The sequence below is a fragment of the Megalops cyprinoides genome, chromosome 6 (genome assembly GCF_013368585.1).
Source record: "Megalops cyprinoides isolate fMegCyp1 chromosome 6, fMegCyp1.pri, whole genome shotgun sequence".
Classification (NCBI taxonomy): domain Eukaryota; kingdom Metazoa; phylum Chordata; class Actinopteri; order Elopiformes; family Megalopidae; genus Megalops; species Megalops cyprinoides.
Window position 1 is genome coordinate 14,382,920 of NC_050588.1, and position 26,569 is coordinate 14,409,488.

General features: G+C 46.5%; 1 protein-coding gene across 1 annotated transcript; it reads left to right on the forward strand.

Annotated features, from left to right (window-relative positions):
* On the forward strand, positions 1-26,569 carry mdfi (MyoD family inhibitor). Its single transcript, XM_036532365.1, has 5 exons — positions 1-373; positions 1,941-2,045; positions 13,287-13,424; positions 24,693-24,977; positions 26,316-26,569. Exons 2-5 carry the CDS (start codon positions 1,952-1,954, stop codon positions 26,567-26,569), a joined length of 771 nt encoding a protein of 256 aa, XP_036388258.1. The 5' UTR covers positions 1-373; positions 1,941-1,951.

Sequence of the window (26,569 nt, forward strand, 5' to 3'; positions counted from 1 at the left end):
GCTTAACGAGCGGTGCAAAAAACGTCGTCTCGGAGTTTGTTGAGTGCTGTCAAGTCTTTGACACGATTGAACTTGCTCTTCGCGGGACAAAGATTCTCTTCAGAGCGCTGAAAACTCAATGCTGCAGAAGTGGCTACGGGACGGAGCTGACCGAACTAAAAGTTTTGGAAGGACCGAGAAAGCTGTAGAAACCAGCTAAAAGTTCTTCAGTTGCATTCAAATGTTCGCGTGAAGAAGGTACATGGAGAGGAAGAGGCGATTTATCCACCTCGGGACGGGACAGTAAAAAAAAGTCTTAAGAAAGAAAGACTTCTCGGAAAACGGGCTTAGAATGAATTAGTGCAATATCAGTGAATATTGCTTCAGTTTCAAGGTGGGTTGACTGTCCAAGTCCTTCTGCTTTGTTGTCGTGTTTATTGTCGCCGTTTTATTATAAATGGAGTTTAAACACGTTCAACAGGTTTGAGTCAGTCTGAGCGCAAGCGTGCATGGACTCGTTAGGAAAACCCAGGGCACGCATGCAATAAAAGGTAAACATGATATGAAACGAAAATGAGAAAAAGTGGAAGTAGTGCAATATCCGTGTCGATATTTAGTTTTACTCGAATGGTTGTGTGAATATGTGTAAACTTGAGCAGAAGAGTCGAAGTTACCTGCACAGATGTGACCACGTTTCAAGAACATTACACAACATAAGAGGAAGCTATGTGCTATTTGAAATGCGAAATATATACCCCAGCTAAATTTCTGTTGTTGAGATGCCGTTTGAGGTCTCCTTGCATTGTCTTTGGCACGTTACTATGTCTGTATCTGCATTGTTGGTCACGCATCGGTCTTTTACTGTTACGTTCACAACAGAACCTACTACAACAATCCAGATTGCTCCTTTTGACATTTTATCAAAACTACAGTATGTGCCAACTGCACTTTCACTGCGACAATTGTGGTCGTTTTTGAGGAGGTTAACATATAATACGTTTTAAGTAAAAAAAAAAAAAGCATTTGAAGCCGAATTACTGGAAGCAAGGTGTGTGTCAGATACGTCCACTAATCCTACTCAAGCCCACATTGTGTAGAGTAATTGAACCTTTCAACGTTTTTTGCGGATTTTCATGTTGAAATTACAGGTGTAACCCTGAGTCAGACTTTCAGAGTTGAATTCTGTGGAAGTTTTATAAGTGTTTTTTTTTTTTTTTAAAGACTTATAGGGTAATGGCAAATTTGACTTTGAATTTAAAAAGTATAGAAATTATTTGGAGGAGGTAGTTTTGAGGATTGGGTCAAACTGTTAAAAAAAAAAAAACTACTGTAACCAAGTCTAAAGTAGCTAGATTGAATGACCGATTACAATAACAGCAGTGGGAGTTCTGACAATCTGCTGTGTGGTTTATGGCGTTAGCAAAAGACAAACAGCTGTCTCACAGAGACAGTCTAGAGAGTGAAGTCTCTAATCGCCATGTTAGTGAAACGATCAACAGCTGCATCTTTTATATTGGGAATGTTGGCACCAACACACTCACTGTTTAATCAGAAACTTCATAGCCATAAAGTTTCCCCGTCCACTGTCTCCACAACAGCCGTGCTAACTTTAAAGTTAAAAATGTATTTTTATAATCAACCTTAAACACAGACAACACAACGAGAATTCAAAATAGTGTTCTGCCCTCGACACAAAACTTTTTCCCCTCACTTCTGGTTGTGTTTTGTGGGTTTTTAGCCCGTCTGATTTTCCTGACGATTGTTTCATTGCTTCACGCCATGTTCTGAAGTGTCTGTTCATTTACACTGTGGGGCTGTTGCTGTGGTTTGGAAGAGACAGATACACTGCAGTGATGATCAGCGAGAGCAGCAGTGGGAAACTGGACAGCTGTTGTGCGCACAGCAGCATCGCGGTGCATGCTGGTTCTGTGTCTCACGGCTGCCTTTGGTACCCCTCCCAGCTCGTGAACAGATGTCTGAGGACGGGAACCCTGGCACAAGCTTGAATGACCCTCCCAATGAGGCCCGCAGCGTCCCGCAGAACTCGCCCCCGACTCCCTGCTCAGGTAAGGAAGGCCCGAGGGCCGGCAAACGCAACACTGTGCGGACCTGATGGGCGTAGCGCGTGCATCCAGACATACCTTAGCCTGCCTGTGTTGTTTAGCTTTCAAAACACAGACATGGAGACCTCATATCAAAAGAAGCTGACAGCTTTGTTGTAGGGGTGTCCATTTCAATCTCGACATTGAAAAACAGACCCACTGAGTTGCAGCCTGGGTATTTCTCAGCCCGTGTCATGCACTGCAGGAAAAAAATGCTGGGCTGTATCTGAACGGATTACAAGCGATTACCATGTGTTCATGCTTTGTCATGCGTGATGCATATACAGTAGATGTGCGTGGGCGTGTGCTTGCGTATGCGTGTTAGGGAGAAAGGGAGGGGGGGTGATTACTTCTGCGTAAGACCCTCTTGAAGATCTGAGAGGAGAGACTAATCCTCTATCTTAAGAGAGGGCCCCAGTGATGAGATGAGAAGACTGCTCTTTTCAACACATGTGAATTTAATTAAGACAAGATGGCTGTTGTTGCCTAACATGCCCCCAAACAATGTTTTTCTTTTTCTTGCGGAAGAGAAATACTTAATGCGCTGTGTATAAAGTTATAATTAAGAGCAGGTCTCCTTTTACACCAAGCTTTAGATGTATAATACCTCACACTCTGCAGATTTTGCCTGTGACGTGTCTTCTTAAAAAGTTGCACGTTTCAGCGTTGGATGGTTTGCAGACTGTATGGCCCGTGGTGTAAGCAGTGTAGTTGTGAGGATGCCGGGGGGAGGTGGGGGAGGTGATGTGATGTGGAAGGGTTTTGGAATTTTAAAGACAGGAGGACGTCCCTTGGGGGTGGTCCATCGGCTTGTCTCTGTTCGCCACAGTAGCGTGCCTCTGCGCCAGATTTGTCACAGTGGATTTGGTGTGGCCCTCCTCACCGCTCCCGTGGGGCCCCCACTGGGGTCTGGCAGCACTCCTGCAGGAGGGGAAGAGTCCCAGCCCGCTGTCAGGATCCTCTCCTTCCTCAGATAAAACAAAGGACTACATGCAGGGACCTGCATGTCTGCTCTTAGCCCTGTCTGAAGCGGATCAAGCAGAGAGCGATCAGAAGTTGAAAGTAGGCATGCGGGTATGTTGCACACCGCGTAATTGCTGTACATTTTCACAGAGCTGATTGTGGTTTTCCAAAGGTACGCTGTACGTGCCTGTACCTCTGAGATCGGCTTCTTTAGAATCCAGAAGCCGTTTAAGGACAAAAATCAGTATCGATTTGTGCTGGCGTGGCCCGCGGGGAGGTGTCGTGTAACGGCGGCTCTGCGTTTTTGGCAGGAGCGCAGCCTAATGATTTTCGTGTTTTAAGTGCGCGTGTCGCTTTAAAAAGCCAGGCGGCGGGACGAGGGACTGCGCACACATCCAGGTGAGATGCCAGCGAGCCTCCACAAGGGCCTGCTTTCATAGCGGCCCCGGCTCACCGTCTGCCCGCAGCCACCCTGTCTCCAGCCTTCCTCTCCGCCTGTGGTGGCCAGGAGGGGTACGACGCCGGCAGTTCAGCTTTGCGCAGGAGTGTGTGTTGGATCTACGGTCTGAAACGCCAAGCGGCGTCTATTGTGAAATTCTGTTGCCCTGCGTCGAAGGAAGAAGTGTGTAGGGCAGTAGCTGGTGTAGCTGGCACGCTTAGCCCTTCATCCCCTGTGGTGAACCTGACGACCCCTTCGCAGTCGAGACTCATTGGAGCAGATTTGTTTCTGGCGCGGGTTTGTTCTGCGGCCTTGGCCCGCCTGTTTACTTTGTTGTCTGCAGCGCAGCGGGGGCCTGTGGGGACCCTTTGTCACCGACTGCCTTGGGGTGAATCCCAGCGAGCAGGGAATGGAGAGACTTAATAAGGCTGTTGTCAGCTGGACCTGATCTCTCTCTCTCTCTCTCTCTCTTTCTTTGCGTATCTTCAGCCATTTCGATAGAGTTAAAAGCACAGCACTGAGATGGTGACGGCCCTCCTAGCCCTAAGGGGCCATGTGGCGCTATGGTCCAGCCCCGGCCTCTCTAATGGCCAGGGAATTGAGCACCTTATCTGGGCCCCTTACTCTGCAGCTCATTTGAAGAGCTGGCAGCTGGCATGTTCACAAAGTTCCCCTGATCTCCTAACCCAGGCTTATTTCTAGGAACGTCACAGTATTTGCCATGATCTGCCATCTGCATGCGATTTGGTTGCTCAGGATAGTGGTTATTGTGAGCAGCACAATTACATATGAGGTGTAAGCCTTATGAGTGTAACTGCCCTTAGCCTTCTAATCACCTTCTCAATGTGCAAAGCCAAGATACATGAAGTGGTAAAAGATGCACAATGGCAGCCTCTGTCCTAATTAAAAAACGTATTATAATTGTAACCCGTTGAATTGTTTTGCAATTATATAAATTTATGCAAATAATATAATATTTTAGGAAATGTACTGCTTTGTGTTAAATTCAATAATTTTGATGAAGTTAGGTTACAGCCACACGTGATGATATGCAAGTAACTTTCGTAACTCTTCGTACCACTTTGTTTCTCAAAGTGAAGGACATATTGCCACCACGTTTAGTTTGAACATCCCCCTAAGGCCCACAATCTGACCGCAATGCACTCTGTCCTGAATATCACAGGGGTTTTTATTTAAGAATTTAAGCAAGTTTTCCTCCCCATTCCTTACTCAACATTTACTGTTTATTTCAGTGACTGTTGAACACACACATTTGTTCAACACGTGTTTAAATGAGTTAGTCAGAGTTTAGGACAAAGTGCATTAGGGGTGGATTGAACAAAGGCCTCAGTCACTTTGACAGCACTACCATGAGTCGATAGTGGGAAGGGATGTTTACATTTGGTACCATTAAGTGTTCTGTCTCTGCAGTTTTGTGGAGGCAGAGCTGAGTGATCCGCTAGTCATGTGCACGGCGCTGTCGTATCTGCTGCGCTCGGTCAGCTACATTGCTAAAGACTTTGTCCCTGAAGCTTGCTCTGCGGCGCAATGTTGACACAAGCATCCCTCTGCTGTCAGCAGCCAGCGTTGAAGGATGTTTCAGCCCCACTCAGCCACAAAGATGCAATCAGCCGGCGTGTTTATACGGGAGTCATTCTACCTTACAGATTAGAGCTGGCCCGGGCTTTTCTCTGTGTGGCTTATCCTGCTCTGTTGATTCATGTGCAAAAACACAAAAAAAGACAGTCGAGTTGATGTATAGGGCTGGATTAGAACCACCAGGGTAGCGCAGCCAGGCGGTGGCAGAAGTGACCAGCACCACAAGCTATTTATCAGCGAACAAAATCAACCACAAAAATGCTAAGTGAATGATAGGCTTTCTATGGGATTTATGTGTACTTTTACAGTGATTCGTGTTGCAGATGATCTTATCCAGAGTGACTTACAGAAGTGCATTTGATAGGGCTTGGCGATTAACTGCACAGATACTGAATCTTTAGTGACATTGCTAAAATGTAATGCTATTATGGTAAACATTCAAAGGATTTTTATCTGTGAAACTTTTGAAATCTGCATTCCTGATACACACAGTACATGATTTTATCCAATGCAGCATTCCATGCAGCAGTTTACCAAAAAAAAAGCCCAATCTCAGACCGCTACTGTGACTAGTAGCGACTGAGACTGTGACTGTTTTCTTGCCCTAACATTTTTTTTCTTGCCCTAACAATTATTATTGCCATGCTATTTTATTCTGACAAGCTCTGAAAAGGATAACAGCTTGTGAATATATTGAATATGTGCTGACATACAAGTAGATCAAATGTTGAAATTAATTTAAGAAGCAAAGATAAGAACTTCATGCAATCATTTTTCATGTACTAAAGTACCAGCTTGGTGATAGTTGGTATTGATATATCTCTATTTTGACTTTTGATAAATTATGGCACTACGTGCATTTGTCCAGAGGTAGTGCCTTTTACCAGGCTGAAAAATCATGATCAGAATACCATTTTGGAAGCAAAAATTCTCTCTTCCCCAAAGTATAAGCAAAACAATCTGTTCTTTAAACGGCACCAAGTGTGGTTCTATAATAAAGTCAATCCCTGTCGAATAGTTTGGTTGAATGCACAGACCTTAGAACTGAGGGCTTTGGTGAATAATGGCATGTATCAAATGTGGTGTTTGACACATCCAGTATTTTCTCCAGGGTTCATATTCAAGCACTTGCTGTCATTTTTTTCCAAGAAAGCATAAAATCAATTTCAAGCTCCAAAGAGATATGCATGTTCAGTGATAACTGTGAGGTAAAGCAGAGGATAATGTTTCAGAGAAGAGTCCTTTAAGGGCCTGATGTTCGATGCCGTGCTCTTGGCATCCCACAGATAGTGCGAAACCAACACTCGGCTAATGAAATCTCTTGGCAGATGTCCCAGGGGCTCAGAGGCCTCTCCTTGATCCAGAAGAGCAACTGCCCAGAGATGGGACATCTTAACGCCTCTTCCCTCGCTGTCTTCTCACACTCCGCTCCCTGAAAACAGGAGATGCTACGAGGAAGACAATAACATCTGTATAAATCTTAAAGCCCTAGTGGAAACGCATTCCTGTGGTTTCTTTCAAGTTTGGAAACTGGGAACTGCGGGACTTGTGCTCTCACAGTTACTCATTACAGACGACCTTTAAGACAGTCAGCGATTGCACTTGCACCCGCAACATCTTGGTTTGGGGCTGTGTTTCCAAATCGAGATGTCTGACTTCAGTGTGTCTTTTTTGCCCTCTTGAAGTATAAGAGCAGCAGAGCTGCCTGCCACCCTGTGTATGTGCTTTTTAACACCTGAAAGAAAACAAAAATGCTGACACCCATTGCCCTTCCCCCAACCACCCCAAAAACAAAAGAAAGGATGTTTTTTTTCACAGACGAAAGTTGGAAACACAAAACCAAGCACAATTAAATCCCCCTTAAAGCCATGTTAAATGCCAGACATTTTCTGCTTTAATGAGCTTACACTGTTTTATTCTTTGTGAAATAATCTGTGAATTTGGAAAAATTCCAATGCTCTGCTTTGAAGCTTTCTCTGAATATCTGTTTTCACTCCTGGCTCCATTACAACTGAGATTAGGCCCCATTGTTTTAGTGCGACAGCTTAGCCGAGATGTTACAAAACTTATTAACGTGTTTCTGAGTAGATTTGGGTCGACGCTTAATTATTTTCTTTTTGTCTTAATTACACCCTAAGGGGTCATCTCAGCATCGCGGCAAATCTTCGACGTACTCACGGAGTGTAACGGGGAGAGATGAATGTTGCCTCTCAAATAAGCCGTGCTCGCTGCCTTTAATCCATTTGCGGCGTTCCACTCAGTGGCACCACCTGTTTCTTGTCCCAGGCTCAGAGCTCCCATTGTATAGGTGCAGCTGTATCGGAGTAATTATCTGACAGCTCTTCATCGTCTGAAATGTTTTTTTCTCTCTCTCTCTCACCGTTTCGCCGTGGTAATAAAGACGAAATGTGTATGAGGAAAGCTAATGGGCTGGGGACTCGGAATGATGAAACACATGGGGGAAACGAACAACACACACTCACACACATACACGCTGTCTTTCTGTGGGGATGATGCGCCTCCTGGTTAGGAACTGAGTGTGATGCATGTAGCATATGTCCGGTAGCACCCCTCTTCCCTTACCCACCCCTTTTTACATGCTTGCTGTACTCACACGTGCAGTACACATCCCACAACAGCAAGACGCGTAAAGACACGCTCAAAAACTGCCAGGCCAGGTTGTACAGTAAGCAAGGACACTCATACACAAGGCATACGCAAACGTACACCCTTGCACACCCTACATGCTCAGCACACCCTATTCCTGCATGGCAGGCATGAGAATGCACAGAGCCCGTGGTCCACCCTCTGAGTTTGCTCTAATCGCAGGCTGGAGCCAGCTGGGGGGGAGGGGGCACATTTCAGCACAGTGACCCTCTTGCTCTCTTCATTCCCTTTTTCTTTATCACTCCCTGTTTCTTTCCTTTCCCTGTTTCCCTCTCTCCATCTCTGCCTCTCTCTTTCATCCTCCCTGTCTCCTTCTCTCCATCTCCTTCTGTCCATCTCTTCCTCTGTCCTTCCCTCTCCATATCCCTCTCTCTTTTTGTCCTTCCTTGCCCTTTGTCCAACCCTGTCCCTTTCTGTAATGTCCTCCCTTTCTCTTACTCTCCTTCTCTCCTTCTCTCACTCAGTTCCAAGCCCTTGGAACTTCTGGAAGAGGCTGCTTTCAGTCAGGCCATATGTCCTCTCAGTACAGTAAGGCTGTACAACACCGCAACACAGTGGTGTCTGTGCCTTTGCGGCAGCTCCCCATGATAATACAGATAATAATGATGGTTATAATGGAAAAAGCTGCAAATATTGCAGACATTAATGTGCCTTTCGGCCAGTGTTTGCTTTTCAAGTTATGTCACCATGTGAACTGCGCCGTTTGGATCGGAGCAAGCGATGGCATCATTCAGCACAGGTAATTGACTCTCTGTGCTTCATACCGGCCTCCCGGGCCCGCCTCTCCAATTCGTGAAACAGTTAGCTTGCCTTTTTCTTTTTTATCCAAATCCAAGACATTCACATTTTATTGGCAGCCCTAGCAGGAGTGGGGCTGAAGTGTTGGGTTGTGGGGCGATGTGATAAAAGACATGGCATTTGAAGCGTGAAGCCTACGTGAACAGTGGTGACGGCAGCCGGATTGCTCAACCCTGCACAGTCAAGGGAAAACGGTTTACGTGGCTTTTTTTTTTGCTTCGACTATTTCACGTTTATCGTGGGTGGTGTTCTTTGGCACCAGGCGGATAGATCTTATTGGGCCAAGGGGGGGAAGATGCTGTACGCCCATTCCTCGCAACCCCTCTTTAACTGGTCTACAGTTCATTCATGCACCAGGGTTATGTATCCAAATGAATGTTCTCTGTTCTTTTGGTCCCAAACAGTCATTCCTAATGCAAGTTTAGGCTAGGGTGTAAAAATGCTAGCTCCCACATCATAAAATTGACCAGGATGTAGAAATTCAAAACCTCCCTTTAAGGCCGGTGACCACTTGAACGCTAATATCCAATCTGATGCCCTGCTCTTTTCAGGCAAAAGAAAAGGTCGCCTATGTTCTCACAGGTCCTGAGTGTAAATAAAGGAACTTTTTCAGCAGAGGCAGAGAGAGGGAAAGAAAGTGAGAGTGAGAGAAGTGTGAGGCTTCAGCTCTGCAGTGTGAGAGGAATTTGCGAGGCAGTTATTTTCAATGCAGAAGGGCCACCATTAGGGAGTAGAGGTGAGATGTTATCTGCGCAGGAAACTGGAGCCCTCCCCTCAGCTCCATAATCCCAGCATTTCCTCTGCCTAGGGCTCCTAAACCCCCTCAAACAGAACCAGCCTCACTGTGGACAGGGTTCTACCAAGACAATGACAGAACTCGGAGAGGAACAGAAACTTTTAAAATGGCCATTGATAAGCAGTCTCACCTCCAAACAGTTTCCTTTTTCTCTCTCGCGCTTCCAGAAGAAGGTGGTGGATTGAGACTGTCACTTGGCCTCCCTTTGTCATTCGACATCCAAGTGCGAGATGCACTGTAGCTTGCCATCTTATCGTGATAATTGGATATTGTTCCTTTTTGTTTTGCTTGTTCATTTAGTTTATTTTATGAACAGCACATGGACTTTATTGAAAAGTTGTGTAAAAATTCTGCTTCGTGTTTTGCGCAGTGCCTTTTTTCAGTTCTGCTTTTGCAGCCCCCTTGGTAGAGTCAGTGTTTATACATCTGTTCTATATATACCTCTCAACTTCACTTGATTACTTAGGTCTGAATTCAATTAGTCTTGTCTGTCTCCCATCTCAGAACACTTGCAGCGATTGTGTTCCCTTGCCAATGTGGAATTGCTGCTAGTCACGTATGGGGCTCACTGGTGGTATTCACTCATTGATTGGTCCAATACAAATAACAGAAAAGTTGTGATTTCTGAATTACTGGAGTTTTTTTTAATCATACCATTGATTGACATTCTCCAGATAAAAATCTATTAGATCATCACCTGTTTGTTTCTGTGATTTACTCTTGTCAGAACAGGGCCCAGGCCTTTGCCATTGTTTTATTCACATCCATGATATTTATTTTCATGTATGCTGTATGTGAGTCACATTCCTGAATCCAATAAAACATGTTGCCTTTTTGCTGTTTTGTTTCCTGGTGTATTTTACAGTTTTACCCATAATTACTGTAATTGTAGAGGCACTGGAGCTGCCTGCATTGTTACTGTGAAGTAAGGCTTACTTATGACTGTGTACTATACAATTATTCAGTTTACCATAAAACATTTAACGTATGTATTTGGTCCTACAATCTTTTACTACTACTACTTTTATAGGTGGCCTTGTAAGTGGCTTTTCACCATCCACAAGTAAACAGAAGGCACTGTTGCTGCAAGGAGACAGTCAGTCAGTCAGTTAGTGAGGGACAGTAGCATTCCAAGGGGTACTAGCATAGTCACGGGGGAAAGTGTTCAGCTGGGCATCCCAAACAAACTCCTGAGTCAGTAGCCTTTTCCTGTCTGATCTGCAAACACTTTGGAGAGCCAACCAGACACTGTCCATGGGTGTTTTTTTACAGTGCCTCACTAGTAGAAGTGCCGGTGCAAGTGCTTACTAACAGCCCAGATTAAGACATCATCCAAATTAACCAGAAGTGATGTGTGCCAGGGGAGCTAGAGGCTGGGCCTCTGAACGCCAGACTGACTGGCCCACCATCTGCGCCTGCTCTGCACAGACTGTGTTGGACTGCAAATCCCCTCTCCCTGCTTCCCCTTTTGATTTTTAAAATCCAATTCCTGATTACCTCCTCCGCAGACCAACCAAACTCCGCCCAGCAATTTTCATATCTGATTGAGCTGCTTTTGATTGACAATAATGAAAACAGCATGGCGACAGCTCCCTCTGAAATTCATTCCAAGTGTGTGAGAAGAACATGAAGGGAGGAAGTGCTTATGTCTGTGTGTTAATCCTGTTTACTGGGCAGAGAGTGAAGAAAAGACCATTTTACTGCGTTGTGTCACAGAGGTATCAGAACTCAGAAATAACACTCCTCTTGACCCATTTGCCAGCAGCTCATGAATTGTGTTTTTCATGAAACCATACTCCATTGCAGTAGAGGACCAAGAGCACATTACTGCAGCTGCCAGAATAACCCTAGGTGGTTTTATGACAAAGCACCAAGGAAGCATGGTTGGTTTCACATCTGCCATGCAGTGGCATGTACTTTGATGTGTCTGTTGGACATCCCACCAAAAACTTTCCAAATACGTAGTGATTGTGTGAATTTCCATATGCTTAGTGACTTCTTCCAAAAAATCTTTTCAACCTCCTGCTTGATGTACCTGGTAAATGTTAATTGTTATTAAAACTACTGTTATTTTTATGGAGACAAGCCCCGGGTGCCCCAGCTTTTGAGTGCTGTTTCATAAATGTCCCTTTAACCAGCAGGATTGATTTGCACCCACTGAAGTAACAGACATGTTGTCTTGGAACGTGCTTTTCACCAATTCTGTACTGTAGTTCTGTGGAAGACTGGGACCGGGCTGTTGCTTGAGGGCCTTGTTTGCCAGCCCAAGGACAGCTGTTACCAGATGTAGTGAATACCAGGAAAACATTGTTAGAGCTTTACTGTGCCTTAATTATGACACCGGCACCTACTGGAGACGTGGCTGTTTATTGCACAGTAAAAAGGAGATTGTGCAGCACTTGAAAAGATGGCTGTGGAGGCTGGGGTTATATTTTTTGGGGGGAGGGGAGGGGAGGAGGCAGGCTCTTTTCATTTAAGGGCACCTGGCACTTCTCCCTGAAGAGCAGTTTATGTTAGCATCAGCATTTAGCATGTTTCGCTAACCAGAATTCAGCATTAATTTTGAGTTCTCTGGAAGGAAATTTGGTAAGTACTGGAAAATCAACCCAGGGAAACTGCATGGTTGGATACACCAGTTCATTGGCCCACACAAGGCTGAGCTACAGGGCACAGTATGTCCAACCAAAGATGTTCACTGGGGGTTATATCCCTCATAATCTTCTGTGATATGCTTTAAAGCACCACGCGGATGGATGGTTGTAAGGGAAAGAGCTTTGTCAGTGGGACAGAAGTACATCCAGGTGTTTTGCTGTGTAAGAGGAAAAGACAAAGCCCTTTGTAAGAGCTTCCCTGGTTCCAGCATGTCGCTGGAAATGTGAATGGCCTGGAGAAATTGGGTTAAAATCCATTGTGGTTGGCTCTGTCAGTGCTGGCATCCAGCCTCTGACTTGCCGTCGTCAGAAAATGCACCCAGTGTCCTCACACATGCTAGCGATCGCAAGTCGGCAGAACGCCCTAAACCACCCCCTTCCTGCCTTACCTTGTAGGAAAAGCACTAGCCAATTCCAAAAAAACAAAAAAAAAAGAAAGTAAAAATACAACCAGCCCCAGCGAAGACAAACAAGAGGCTTAAGGAAGCCAAATAAACAGGACAAAAACCAAGCAGTGATTTTAGATTGAGGAGATGCTGTGTGTTTATCGGATGGCAAATAAAGTGCAGCTGGCTCTCATTTTGGGGAGGAATGAAACCCTAGCGCAGCGTCTCTCTGGGGTTAGAACCTGCTGCTTTGAAGTAGCAGCTCGGCTGTCTCAGACAGGCCTGCGTAATTACAGCCACATAATAGGACCATTTGGCTCCAGCGTGCGTGTGTAAAAACAAAAAAAAAAAAGACAAGACCCTTTTAGGGGGTGTGTGTGTGCTGCGCAGTGTTCAAATCCCACCTCACTCGCAGAAGAGACTTTGGCAGTTGCAGAGTGGTCACTGTTTTGTGTTACCCCTGCTCCAATCAGCTTCCTGCTGACATTGCTGAATGCACAGTAATTTTTGAGGCCAACTGTTTGTTTGTTTTGCGTGAAAGCTGGAGAATGAAGCAACTTTGTTTTTTTTTGTTTTTTTCTTTCGGCCTAAATGTATTTTGAAATGTTACAGACCTCATTACATATGCCCTCCTTTAAGCCACAAGTGGCTTTGTAAAGTGGTCGGGGACCACAGAGTTTTGTTAAACGGGATTTTTTGTGGATCGTTCCCGGCACCATTTATACACCCTCCTCAGCACAGTAATCAGGCTGAACTACCCCAACAATATTCCAAATGCTACCAAAATGGCTTTTTATGATACCTTTTGTCACGTCTGAAGGGAGGGCCGGGATACGTTCCCATGATTTCAGCAGGCCTTCCTGTTGTTGATCCATCTGTACTTTTTGTCTGCTTTTTCGAACACAGAAGCAGATAGGAGCGATGAGCCCCAGGGGCCCATGGGAAAATCCAAGCCCGCCGAAACGCACAGAGTGCTGGAGAATGGAAATAACAACAACAGCCTGTCGCAGCTGGACTTCTCTACACAGAGCCCAAGCATAACATGTAAGTACAGCTCAGGGACAGTGTCTTTTTTTTTTGGTCTTCTCATTTGTTCATTTTTTTTTCAAGTGATTCAAGGAGTTTTGGCCTCGGTGTACTTTGATTTGCAGTCAGATGATATTACATTTCAACAAGGTGTTTTTTCGAAGAACGTTATGAGTTCGGCCGTTACTGAAATTGAAGAAACAAAGAAAAGAAAACCTTAATGCTTGCTCAAAGTCATCGCTTAAAATGAAGGACAAACTGCATTATGGGTAGATTGAACACAGGCCCAGGCTCCTCATCAGCAGTCCCAGTTCCCTGAAATGTGGCAGCAGGGGCAGAGCTACCTTGGTCAGGCACCTGAAGGTCTCTTTTCCCTGCAGCAGCAGCAGTAGCCAAGCGGAGTTAAAACAGGCCTCTGTTCGTCCTGAATAAGGCCGCTGTTGTGACTCGCAAGTCTGAATGACTAAGAGCTCTGCAAGTAATGGCTCTCTCCTAGCACCAACATCTGAGTCACGGTGGCGCGACCCTGTGTGGACACACCCACCTGCAGAACTGGGTCAAGCTGGGGCCCCACCCCAAGACCCCCCTCCCAACCCCCTCCACCTCCCTCTACCCTCCTCCACCCCCACTTCCCACACCTCACCGTAGGGAGCTCTCAATCTCATAGCTGGTAAAGACAAACCGCATGCCAAGCGTGCACCGCTTACAAAAGGTGTCGACTGACCTGTTAAGGATTTAGGATTTAAAAACAAAGAAACTTTATTCGATCGCACAGCAGAACAGGGATTGGGTTTCGTACGCCGGTAATGTTTTTTGTAGCAACTGTGATTGTTAGAGGGTTGCCTTAGCGATGATAGGTGAGTGGGGATGTTGTGCTGCTGACAACGGACTCCCCCCTTGCTCCCCGGGATCCTCCAGTGCGTTTGAGCCGCTTGGACAGGGAGGCTGGGGTACAGGGCTCAGAGGCAACAGTGTGTGTGTGGTGTCTGGAGCAGGCTGCCTTGATGGAGCGTTTGCGGTCTCTGCGCTTCCTCAAAACCTCACCCCCCCCCCCCCCCCCCCCCCCCACCCCCTCTCCTTGTGGCTCGGGAGCTTCTGATCTGAACGGAATGTAATTGTTTTAATTGAGCCGCCACGGAGATCTCTATGCCAGAGTTCGGTAGCGGCGGTTTGAACGGGTGCTCTGCCTTTTGGACCACCACTTCTGTGTTTACACGGCTCCCGCAGAAGTGGCTCCGCCCCTGTCCTGCCCTGCCCTGCCCCGCCCCACCCGTTCTCTGATCTGCCTGCTCTTCACTTCCTCCGGGAGTCGGCACTCCCTGACAGACGCTTTCGGAGCTCCTGGACTGCATCATCGCTCTGCTTTTAACAGGAGCCAGCTGATGAGGCTGGGGTGTGTGTGGAGGGGTGGGGGTGGGTGCAGTAGGGGGGTGACGTCAGCTTGTTAAGCGTGTGCGTGGATTTGAAGCAATGCTCCAATGCACAGTCATCGCCTGTTTGCTGACACATCGCAGGCCCCCCAATTTTTTTTACAAGTCCCGAGTGCTGTAACCATAATTATATCTGACTTATTGGATTCAGATGACGTGTGACTCCCTGCCATTTCCTCTGCCTCTGAGAGGGGGCCATTGTAATAAGATATTAGGAGAGGAAGCAGCCCTGGGCTCCAGAGAAAAAATATTATCAATAATAATAACAACATGGGGAAAACGATCAGAGATTCTGTGCGCTACCAGCCAAAGCCGTAAGCAAGGCTAGGGCTGGAATCTGTCATTAAAAGCGGCCAGCCTTCACCACTTAAGGTTCCAAGATACTGTAACACTCTGCCCTGCAAACCAAGCAGACTTTGAAGCGGCCGTTTAATGGGCCAATTTGGACAGGCGGTTACAGGGGAGCCGTAAAAAAATTCGGCAGGCGATCCAGTGGTGCTGCGGAGGGCCAGCCCGGTGGCTCGGGCCCCGGAGATGGGCTGCTCTTTGTCCCCCCGCGGTTGATTATGTGAAGCTGATAACTGGGGCAGTCACTGGCGCCAGCCTGTCAAAGCCATTGCCTCACACCGCGAGGCTGTCACACTGCCATCTCTGCCAAGTGAAAGGGGGAAAAAGAATGCCAGCGAGAGCCATTTTGTGAAAGTAACCCCCCCTTTTTTTGTGTGAAACCTCAAATTATCTGTCATGAGGTTCTTTGAGGGGGCATTGCATCCCTTTTTAGCTTTACTGCATGCGTGGGCACTCTTGGAGCTTGGTTTTGGCGAATGTGGTGGAGAGCAAGCTGGGGCCACGGTTGGACTGGCAGAGATTAGGGATGGCACTGGTGAGGGCCCCCTGGATTTGACACGGCCCGTAAAACACACCGGTTGCGCAACGGCGCGGATGCAGCGTACTCCCCTGCCCCACCCCCCACCCCCCCAGTCCCAGCACGGTCATGTCTGGTTCTGCCGCCTGATACGGGAAGTGTCTGTTCCAGCCCCGTAAAAAAGAACCAAACGCTATTGCGTCACCACGTTTATGGGGAACTTCTCACTTTTATGGATCTTTTCATTCTGTTAGGCAAGGGCGCATTTTTTTCATTTTTTTGATATACTTTTTTTTCAGGAGAATGCCAAAGGAAATCAAAAGGCATCTCTTTCTACGCAACACGTGTTGGAATCGACTGTCACTTTGCAAGGAGGTGGATGAAGTTAAACAGAAGCGTGATTGCGTTCTGAGCCCCAGATGGTCTGGCACGGACTGATGATGTCATCGCAGTTGCATGCGTCTGGCTGGTTGGAGCCGGGACAGACTGTCTGGGAACAGCACGGAGTGACGTCTGTTCACTTCTGGGTTTTGATACAGCTAAGCTAAAAAAACAGCTATAGCTAAAAAGAGAACAACTGTAAGTTATTATTGATATACTTTTATTTGAAGTGCCCTGTAACCTTGCTGTGTGATGTGCACAGGCAGGCAGGGCAGGGAAACATCTTTCCTGATTTACAGCTGTTCTCCTCCCCTGCAAGCTGCTGTGTCTTAGGCTATGGGTATTTTACTGCCTTTAATATCTTCCTGCCATAGTCTGCAGTATCATTATCTCCTTATTCCTATGAAACCAACTCCCGATAATTCCCAGACTTAAAAACAGTGTGTTTTTCTGGGACATCAAAGGCCATTTCCAACAAAGTTGACACTGCGCTTGACGCTTCTGCATCTCAAACCCCCACATGTATGTACTTGGTTTTGCAGCTTTGATCTGTTCTTTAAACAAGCCGTGTCTGAGATTACTGCACTCTCTCTACTGGCGTGACTTAGATGAGTGGATAAAACACGGCAGAGGCTGGTGGCAGCCTGGACTCCCAGCTCTAGCTGTAAACGGCGGGCCTCGTCCAGCTCGCTGCGCAGAAGCGAAACTGAAAGGACAGTGAGAATGGCCAGAGCTTCATGGTTCCACTGATCTCTGAATCTGATGCACATTTTCAGATGCCTCTCTCTCACACATCTGTCACATCTGGGAGAGATTGCAGCCTGCTGCAACCAATATCTTCCCTCCGCTAGACCACCTCCCCCTGCCCACGGTTTGATTGACCACGGGAGGGGTCGATGTTTAGGGTGTTGAGTCCGGCTGGGGGCACTGATGGCTGCTCACTAAAAAGTTACCAGATTTTTACTTTCTCATTGTTATTTAACATCTGTGTCTAATTTAGTCCTGAAAAATGGTAATTGTAAAAAATGCTAAAAATGCTAAATGTGAATTATTTGAATGTGAACCTTATCAAAAGTGTTTAGTTTGAAATACCGCACTAAAACAAAGTCAGTGGGCCTTAAAAGACAAATATACTGTATAAGTGATTGGTATGTCCAAACAGTCTTTCTCTGGGTTTCATTTCCCTCAGAGAATTGCACCAGGTGCCTCCAAAAAGCGAAATGTCCACTGCAGTGTGAGAAGCCTGGCCGCTTCACTGCCAGGGCCAAGACAGCGCAGGCTATCAGACAGCCATAATGTGCTTGTGCAAAATTCAACAGGATAGTGGCTTGTCGTCTGTAATTACACACCTCTGCGATGGTCTCATCCTTCCTAGCATACAACGGGGCCGGAGTTTCCAACGTGGGACCATGTTCTCGCTATGCACTTAGAGATAATTGCCAGTGGCTGATTATGAATGTTGTTTCCTCTCCTTTTGCCCCTCTTTGTGAAATTGCTCAGACAGGCAAGTGCCATTCCTCAGCCTGATACCTCAGTGCTCACCCTCGTAAATCATGTCCTCTCAGTCCCATCTCTGTGGTTTCCTCTCCTTGTTGTGTTTATTCTGTTTACTCCCCTTTCCTATGGTGTTTCATCCAGAGCAGCCTTCCGTGTTCCTCCTGCAGCATGCACAGACACCTCCCTGCTCATCGCGGTGGCTTATTATTGTAAACCGTAAAGGAAAATGGCACCCTAAACAGAGACACAGATGGCATATAACTGGCTTCTTGAAGGTCATGATTTTTTTTTTTTTTTTGGCTCACAATAGGCCAGGATTGGGCTTAAACCCTGGGGAAGCACGGGCGTTGCCGTATATTCAGTGACCTGGGCCATTCTCTCTGAAGGAATGCCCCCTCTCCCTCTCGCTTTCTTTTCATCCTGCCTGATGTTTAAGTGGACGTGTCTTCAATCTTGGCAGGGCTTTACAGCCTCCGTCCTGACGTCTTTCATTCATTCATTCATTATCTCACTTCTGAAGGGACCCGTCAAGGGAAATAAACTTCTTAAAAGCCCTCGTCCCCGGAATTGCCAGTCTGAAATTCTCTGATTAGAGTTTTCATCACTTCAGATTGTCATTGAAATGAGGCTCGACGGGGGGATTAGGGGCGATTTGGTCGCCCCTTTGCGTTTGGGGCGGCCATCTCTTCATTTTGGGGGGCCCACTAGAAATCTGGCTTTGGTGTTTAAGAACCGCGCCATTGAATCATCTCTTATCCCTGGTAAATTTGCACGGTAATTTCGGCTAAGCGCATTTTACATATGCATTAAACGCAGCTGTGCTCCCGCCACCTACTTTAGCTAATGCGTTTTTTCCCCTTCACTGTTATTATCGTGTTTTAGATTTGAGGGACACAAGTGCGTCTTGCATTCCCATTGTCCTTCAGCTCCCAAAAACATTTTCACTGTGTGATTTTTGAACCGGATCAGCATGATCTGCGGTGACCAGCTGTCTTTTTTGTGTTTGTTTTTTTTTCGAGTCGTCTGCCGCTTTGGCAATTATTTTTTCCTATATGTGCTATGAAAATTTGGTTCATTGTTGAGCTTGTTTGTTTTTTTGGTAATTTGTTCAGTGTTATTCTGTTCTCTGAGCGGTGGGCGAGAGTGGGCCTCACCCACTTGTCACCCATTAATTACGGCGCAGGGGTTGGGTCAGGACATCTGCCTGCCTGGTGCAGACACCCTGAGCAGAGGTGAGCCGTCAGCAGATTATGACTCAGCCTCTCTTCCAGCCAGATCCACACCCCCGCCCACCCCGGTCTCTGGGGCCGACTCCCCCGGGCACCGATCACATGACACGGGGCTAGCGTGTCAGCACAGCTCTCCCCGTCTGTCTGCGGCCACCCGCTTCATGCAAACCGCTCATTTGGGCATTTATTTGTTTATTTTTAACTACCTGGGGGTGATTCATTGTGTTGTTATATGCGCACACCCACAGACAATTTTGGCCTTAAAAATAGGCTGAGAAAAAAGAAAAGAACCCACAAAGGGTTGACAGAAGAGAGCTGGAATGGGGAATGGTGAAGAGAGGAACAGTCTGTGCTCTTCAGTGTGATACAGAATTCACCCCCCAAAACCCTCCCCACACTTCCCGTGTGTGCCAGACCGTCTTTGTCGCTACTGAGGAAATCGGGGGGAGTTGAATGGCACAGCTTGTCGCGTGAACAAAGAGTGGCAAAGGCCATGGACGTCCAGCTCGGGTGAAAGGAGTTGGTGGACACAATGGCTGGATTCTCCTCGTGTAGGCCCCAGGCCGAGAGCCTCGGCGTGTGTTTGAGCGCTGCGAGGCGTTGGGGCCCATGGAGACGGCAGGCGTGACGCTCTGAGAAAGGCACGGCCTGTTAGCCAGACAGCCCGAGGCCCTGAGGATGCTGACGCCGGCTTGTTTACTGCCCAAACACAAATTCCCCTGAAAAAAAATGCTTTTTTTTCCCCAGCTGGAAAGAGAAGAAAGAATGAACTCTCCTCATACCCTTGTGGCCTATAAAATATTTTGACACCATTTTGTATTTTTCGGTCCAGATGTAAGAAGTACCAGTGAAACCTCTGCGTAAATCACGGGTTGATTCGCAGCGTCCCCCTAACGTGGTTTTTAGCATAATGGGCTCATTTTTCAGTCAGATATTTTCTCATGACTTGTGATTTGAGGGCCTTGCGTTTGATCAAGTATTGTACTTTATTTTCCATGCTTTGACAGGATTGGAACACATCACTGCTGCTTTTTTCTCTCACAGCTGTCAAGTGGAGACAGTGTACAGTATTGTTCTGCTCTGTGCCTACAGTTCTCAATAATTTTCACTAATCCCGAAAATGGACGACAGAGTTTAAGTGACAAACATTATATAAAAACCAAACAAAAAAACGCAAAGAAGAAAAAAAATACTTTTTTGGAGTGAAGGGCTGTGGTTTCTGTAAAACTGGTTCTTATTAGATAATACAGCCATAATTGTGGCATTCTAATTGTAAGTTTTTTCTTCTTAAAATGAAAAAAAGCCGAAACTGTATTTTATGGGCTGTTTCACTTGCTGAGGTTGGTGCCTTTTATGGGATCGGCTACTCTGCGTTCTTAGCTGACCAAACACATTCTCAGAGAGATTGGGGGGGTGGGGGGGGGGGGGGGTGTGCGGCCGCATGAGGTTATTTACATTATCTATTTCCTCAGTTGACGCCCCTTTCCAGGAAGACTTATGGAGCGTACAGTGTCACATGCGATCCATTTATACAGCTGGATGTGTACTGAAGCAGTTTGAGAGTCTTGCCTTTGTTTACACCACATGAATGTGAACCAGTAATGCTCTGGTTAGTCCAGTTCCTTAAACATCATCAGATGGCTAGATGTGAAAGGCTATGAGAAAATCATGCTACTAAAGATTCAGAACTGCATCTGAATGCTGTTGGTGTTTAAAAATAACATACTTTATGTGCATGTTTTTAATAAGGGGGCAAAAAAAATCCACAAAGGTATGGTTTTGTTCAAAGACACAAAACAATGCTACACAGTGTACCAGCATTTACCGTTAAGGCGATGGCAGCCACCTGATTGGTTACTAGTTACCATCGGCGACAGGTTGAATTGTGGAAGTTGGGTATTCATTAGCATGTAATAGTCAGATATTAACATACATTAACATATATTACTATTCAGTCCCATGTAGCGCTGAACTGAGCTGTCATTGTTCTGACATCCTAGGAACTAGAAAGACGCTCCCCTGTGTCCAAAGAATAGCAAGGCTCAGTCTCACACCACTGTGCTGAAACACACAATATGAAAAAGGTGACCATTGTGAAGTTTATATGAGTTTGCCACAGTGATGGAGCAGACTCTGAATGAAGGCTAACCTGGTCTGTATTAGTAGTGTGAGCTTGATTTTGCTCTGAGACTGAACTTTTGCCTTCGTTAATTAATAAACAGAGCAGTCTGTGCCTGTTACAAATGAAAGTGAAATGAATTTAATTAAAAATATCTTGATGAATTATTAAATGCGAGGTCATTTCATGCTGTTACTGCTACATATTGTATTGATGTCCACTGTTTGTTGTTTTATGTCTTTGTATTCAGGCATCAGATTCACACATGTGCACTCTTGAGTGTTGATGCTCGCTTAATTAAGTGTGTGTGTGTCACTCTATGACACGCTCTATCTCCATCCTGTCTGATGAGGCTGCTGTTGCACAGAAGCATGGGAAATGAGGTGAAAGGCCGTTTTTCGAAATTATTTATTTCCAGGAGTCAGGTGTACTGCCTCGCGCATACCCTAGGCGGGAGAGAAAGTTGAAAACTTGAGCCTTTCGCTTTCTCTAACCTTGGTTCCCAGGGGGCTCTCTTTCGTCAATGTCCTCTTGGAGTGGCGAGGTTGATGAGCGTCTGAGAACACTGACATGCTGAGATTTACCTACAGATCAGGGTCTTCATCATTGGAGCTCTCTCTCAGGCGAGACCCAAGTACACATTCTCTGGGCTGTTCAGTCCTCCGATGAAGATGACAAAGAGGCAGTAAACTTGAAATATAATGCTTTTGTGGAAAAGGATCACCAAACTAAATCAGAGAAACCTTTTGAGACGTATATGCGTGCTCCACAGCTCAGAATTATGGGTAGAGGGCTTGATTTAGAGAGCTGCGAGGGGAGGTTGCGATTCTTATACACAGTTCTCTCTCTCTCTCAGGCCTGTAACTTTCTGAGTACCTCGATGTAACCCCGTGTAGATTGCGGCACAGACTCTTTCTGTAAAAATGTGGAAAAGATTACAGTAAGAAAGGCATAATATACCTGCAGGTATTGACGTTTGGCACGAGTTAAATGTACTGTAATAGTGTGTCGCAAGTTTTCCCCTTCTCCTTTGGTCAAGTCAACATCTGGAGTGTCGTTTGACAATGCTGGACAAAAAAAGCAATGTTATTTAATAACAGTCCACTGGTTGCTGCGTGACCCTAGATACGATCCAAAAATAACATCTACACAAGGTACCTGTCTCTCTGCCATTATCTAATATATAAGTTTATTGCCAGTCATGTTTCATTATACATGCTTTCGCAGTCTGTACGAGGGGGGCATGTTTGCCTGTCTTTCCTCTGCAGGGTCCCATTACGGTTTTTATCTCCAGACCGAAACTGTGTTTTTCTGCAGCTATCAAAAGATTTCGTTCAGCGGGTTCGAAAGTGTTCGCAGAGGTCAGGAAAACATTTCGCGCTGCAGGACGACGATGTTAAAGAGCGCAATAAAAGGAGATGTTACGAGCGTCCCGTTTAGGTTTTTCACTTCTTCTGTTTGTTTCATCTGGCTGTGAAGGTGCACCTTCCCCACCCCCCCTCCCCCCCCCCCCCCCCCTCAACACCCCCACTCTCTTCTCGCTTCCAGTGTAATTAGTGTTTCGCGGAGCGCGGGAGTAAAATATACGAATCGCCGCAGGAACGCGCTGCCAAGATCAACTCTCTGAGCAGTTTGTGGAGGAACACTAGAACATTTGTAGAGTGTAAACTCACAGGGCGTCGCTGTCTGAGCTTCAGAGCGGGACCCAGGGGTTGAGTCCATCCGCTGCACAGTTCGTACATAGCTCTACCAAAGCCATCAATAATGAATTTAAGGAAGGTAACATTTGTGTTAGCTTACAGCGTACAACAAAGCATTTAAAACTTTCAGGTGGAAATAAAAAACATGATCTGTGGATTTGCAGTGCGAAGGGTTGCTGTTTTAAGTGTTTTAAGTAGATCTCAGATGCAGATTTAAAGTTATGGTGAATGTGCTATGCTTGACCATTTCTGGTCCACAGCCCCGTACGTGCTTTCAGAAGTGGTGCAGGGGAGAGCTGAAAGCTTGCTAATCCATAAGAGCAATCTCTTAAAGCCCACCTGTGGCTCTTCTCTGAGAGGAAGGATCAGCAGTGCACTGTACAATCCTCATTTTACATGCATTACTGTCTGCAGCTTGAAATTGGCAGTGTATTACAGGTCAAGTCATTGAAAATCAACTCAAGGGAAGGTGTTCTGTTGGACGTATCAAGTTCACGCCAACTTATGCAGCTCATCTGTAGATCTGTAGTGTCTCCTCTGGGCTTTGAACTCATAGCCCTCCAGGTTGCAGATGACTGGTGCCCTCATACACTGCTGTGTCCCCACCTCAGAGGAAGATTGATTTCGAATGAAGAGGCTTGCCTCTTCATTTCCAGTGAGGAGCTTCAGTGAAGATCCTGCACACAATACATAATGACCAAGGTCTGTCTCCTAGCACTGTAGGAGGTGCCAGCAGAAAAGGAGGGGGGATCAAAAGCATGCGAGCAGTTTTGGTTTGTTTGTGCATTTCTTTTGGTCTGTTTATTTCTTCTGGTGGTTTTTTGGTTTATTTCCTTTCTGCAATTTTTACTTACTGCAAGCTTACATATCTGAATCCATGAGACATTTTCATGCTGATTTGGTTATCCATCACTGGGCGTTGGGTTTCAGTAATGACGTGCATGTGCTATGGAAATGGCTTGTTTGTTTGTTGCGGTCAGTGTGTTCTCGGGTAATTAGGTAAGGGCAGAGGAGCTGGAGAGAGTGTTGGGGAAAGGATGAAAGGAGGAGGGAGCGTTGGGTGAAAGAAGGAGAGAATCGGAGAGCAGGCAAAAGAAGGAGATAGTTGGAGAACGGCCAAAAGGAGAGAGTGTTGGGGAAGGGGCAAAAGGAGAGAGTGTTGGGGAAGGGGAAAAAGGAGAGTGTTGGGGAAGGGGCAAAAGGAGAGAGTGTTGGGGAACGGGCAAAAGGAGAGAGTGTTGGGGAACGGGCAAAAGGAGAGAGTGTTGGGGAAGGGGCAAAAGGAAAGAGTGTTGGGGAACGGGCAAAAGGAGAGAGTGTTGGGGAAGGGGCAAAAGGAGAGAGTGTTGGGGAAGGGGCAAAAGAAGCACACAGTGCGGGATGCAGGAAGACAGCAGTAAGTGCAGAGTTCCACGCTCTGTTGCGTCGTTATTTAACAGTCTAGACGTGCGGGGTCGCCGTGGGTCAGCGTAGCGTCTTGTGGAAGCAGATATTGTAAACATATGGCCTCTTCACGTCAACACACTGTCCCTGCTGAATCCTGCGCGCCGTTTCCCAGAAACAGCAGGGCCCGGCTGGAGTAAATCTGCTCTTTGTTTCGGCGGGTCCGGTCTCAGTGCTCTTCGGGTGTGCACCGGTCAACACTGCCATAAAGTGGGGGGGGGGGGGGGGGGGTCTCCATCTGTTCCTCTCACAAATGGCAGGCTAAAGCTAGAGGCAAAGATGATTGTTTTGTTGTTTGTCGACATTATCTGGGGTTCTGGATGCCCTGACGCAGGACTGTATGAGGTGATGAAGTGGTGTAAAAGAGAAGACCACAATCATCTAGTCAAACTGCTATAGGACATGTAAATCTTTCCACTTCAGAAGGACAGTATATATGAAAGCTGCTTAAATATTCACATTTTTCTATTACTCGGCGCTTTAATGTGATAATGGCAAAAACCTGCTGCACCTACATGTCATTTTCGACATTTTAAGGGGTGATGAAAGAGAAGCTTTAATGTTTGACATAATGCGGCTCAGCTGCAGAAGATCACCGCTGTTGCTCTGCGTTTAATGGCAGGTCAGCCTCAGGCCAGATCGACACCCCTGATCCCTGCGGCAGACAGCTCGTCGGACACAGCCGGCCTGCTGCGGAACGGGGTTCGGCCCCACCCCCCGGAGCAGAACGGGGTGAAGAACGGCGCGCCGCGCGACCGCGCCCCTGCGGCCCCCCTCCCACGCTCCGCCTCCCAGAGGAGCCCGCGGAAGCTGCAGTCCAACCCGTCCATCACCAGCCAGTCCAGCAAGAAGAGCAAGAGCAGCTCCAAGTCGGCCGGGTCCCAGATCCCTACCGAAGCACAGGACGGTGAGTGAGGGCGGGGCTGGGAGCAGCGCCACCATCACAGCACTGCACCACATTCAGCTCAGCTGAACTACAAGCACACAACCGTTTTTTATCAGGACGGTGATAGTCCTTGTACACAATGATTTACAGGTTAAAATGCTATATGAAGCATTCACAGTTGACATACCCTCGAGCAAGATGATGAACCTGAACTGCATCTTTAAATGTCCAACAGCATAAAAAGGTTAAATAGGATAACAGGTTAAGGTCTAAGCTATGCAAGTTACCCTGGATAAAAATTGTATATTCATACAAAATGTGATGGGTTTAGGATGTCCACCTCAGTTTAGGAGACCACTTCCATTTCTGTAAACCCCAGACCTGTGGACGGCTTTGAACCAGCAGCTGATTGGCACTCAAAACAGCAAATGATTCAAGTTCCCATCCAATTAGTGGCTCCGATTAGATAATTAAGACCTGATTTGGAACAAAGGGCAGAAAAGCGTGGATCTCCTGTGGACCTGTTTGAAATGTAAAACCTAATCGGGAGCCATGGCCCGGCACTCTCCACTTACTCCATCACATTACTATTCGTGTACACACATCAAGAGCACGGCAAAGCTTTATTGTGGGGTGTTTCAAACCAAGTTGGGATAAAAACGAAGACCTCGGAGGAGGATTACAGTCCGTCCTCTGTAGTTGCATAATGGATAATTGTACAGTTCGTTTTACTGTACAGCTGGCAGAAGGTGCCATTTTAAACAGCATTGTTTTGTGCGGCTTCAGTTGTCACTTAAATGCACTTTGTGTAAATCAGTGCTGGAAATACACAGTGGCTCAAGGGAAGTCTGCCCTGGGAAATGCTAAAGGACTGAATGGAGTGGCGAAAAATACACCTGTCAATCATGAACATCAATGTTCTCTTCATCTTTAACAAGATTTTCAAGATTACTAACAAGATTAGATAGTTCGTGAGCTTAACAGACCTAGGGAATGCAGGTATTGTACTGTATGCATGGCTCCATAAATACTTAATGGTCAGTCACACATAACTTTAATAATATTTCTAACATACTGATTTAAAATAATCTTTATTTTTATTTTTGAAATTAACACACACCTGACCTGCTGTCCATTATGTCCATTGATATTTTGTGAAGCAGGTCAGGTTCATTGTAACAAAAGAATAACCTGGTTTTGAGAAAACTCCAACCACTACACCCCACTGCCACTCCACAGTAATGCAACATCTCATTCTAAAAAGGTTAGCTTGGCTTGACTCGTTAGGGATGTTTAAGCAGGCTGGTTTAGCTAAAGCGTCGTGTGAAATGCTGTTGTGTGTTTGCTGTTGCGGCACAGACTGCTGTGTGCACTGCATCCTGGCCTGCCTGTTCTGTGAGTTCCTGACCCTGTGCAACATCGTGCTGGACTGCGCCACCTGCGGGTCCTGCGCCTCCGACGACTCCTGCTTCTGCTGCTGCTGCGCCTCGGAGGAGTGCGGCGACTGCGACCTCCCCTGCGACATGGACTGCGGCATCATCGACGCCTGCTGCGAGTCCGCCGACTGCCTGGAGATCTGCATGGAGTGCTGCGGCCTCTGCTTCTCCTCCTGA

Bases quoted from the DNA above. Each gene is read 5' to 3' on its own strand.
- mdfi (XM_036532365.1), top strand. From the start codon at position 1,952: ATGTCTGAGGACGGGAACCCTGGCACAAGCTTGAATGACCCTCCCAAT. The intron at 13,425-24,692 runs GTAAGTACAGCT...GTTTAATGGCAG, and splicing joins ACAGAGCCCAAGCATAACAT to GTCAGCCTCAGGCCAGATCG. The intron at 24,978-26,315 runs GTGAGTGAGGGC...GTTGCGGCACAG, and splicing joins CCCTACCGAAGCACAGGACG to ACTGCTGTGTGCACTGCATC.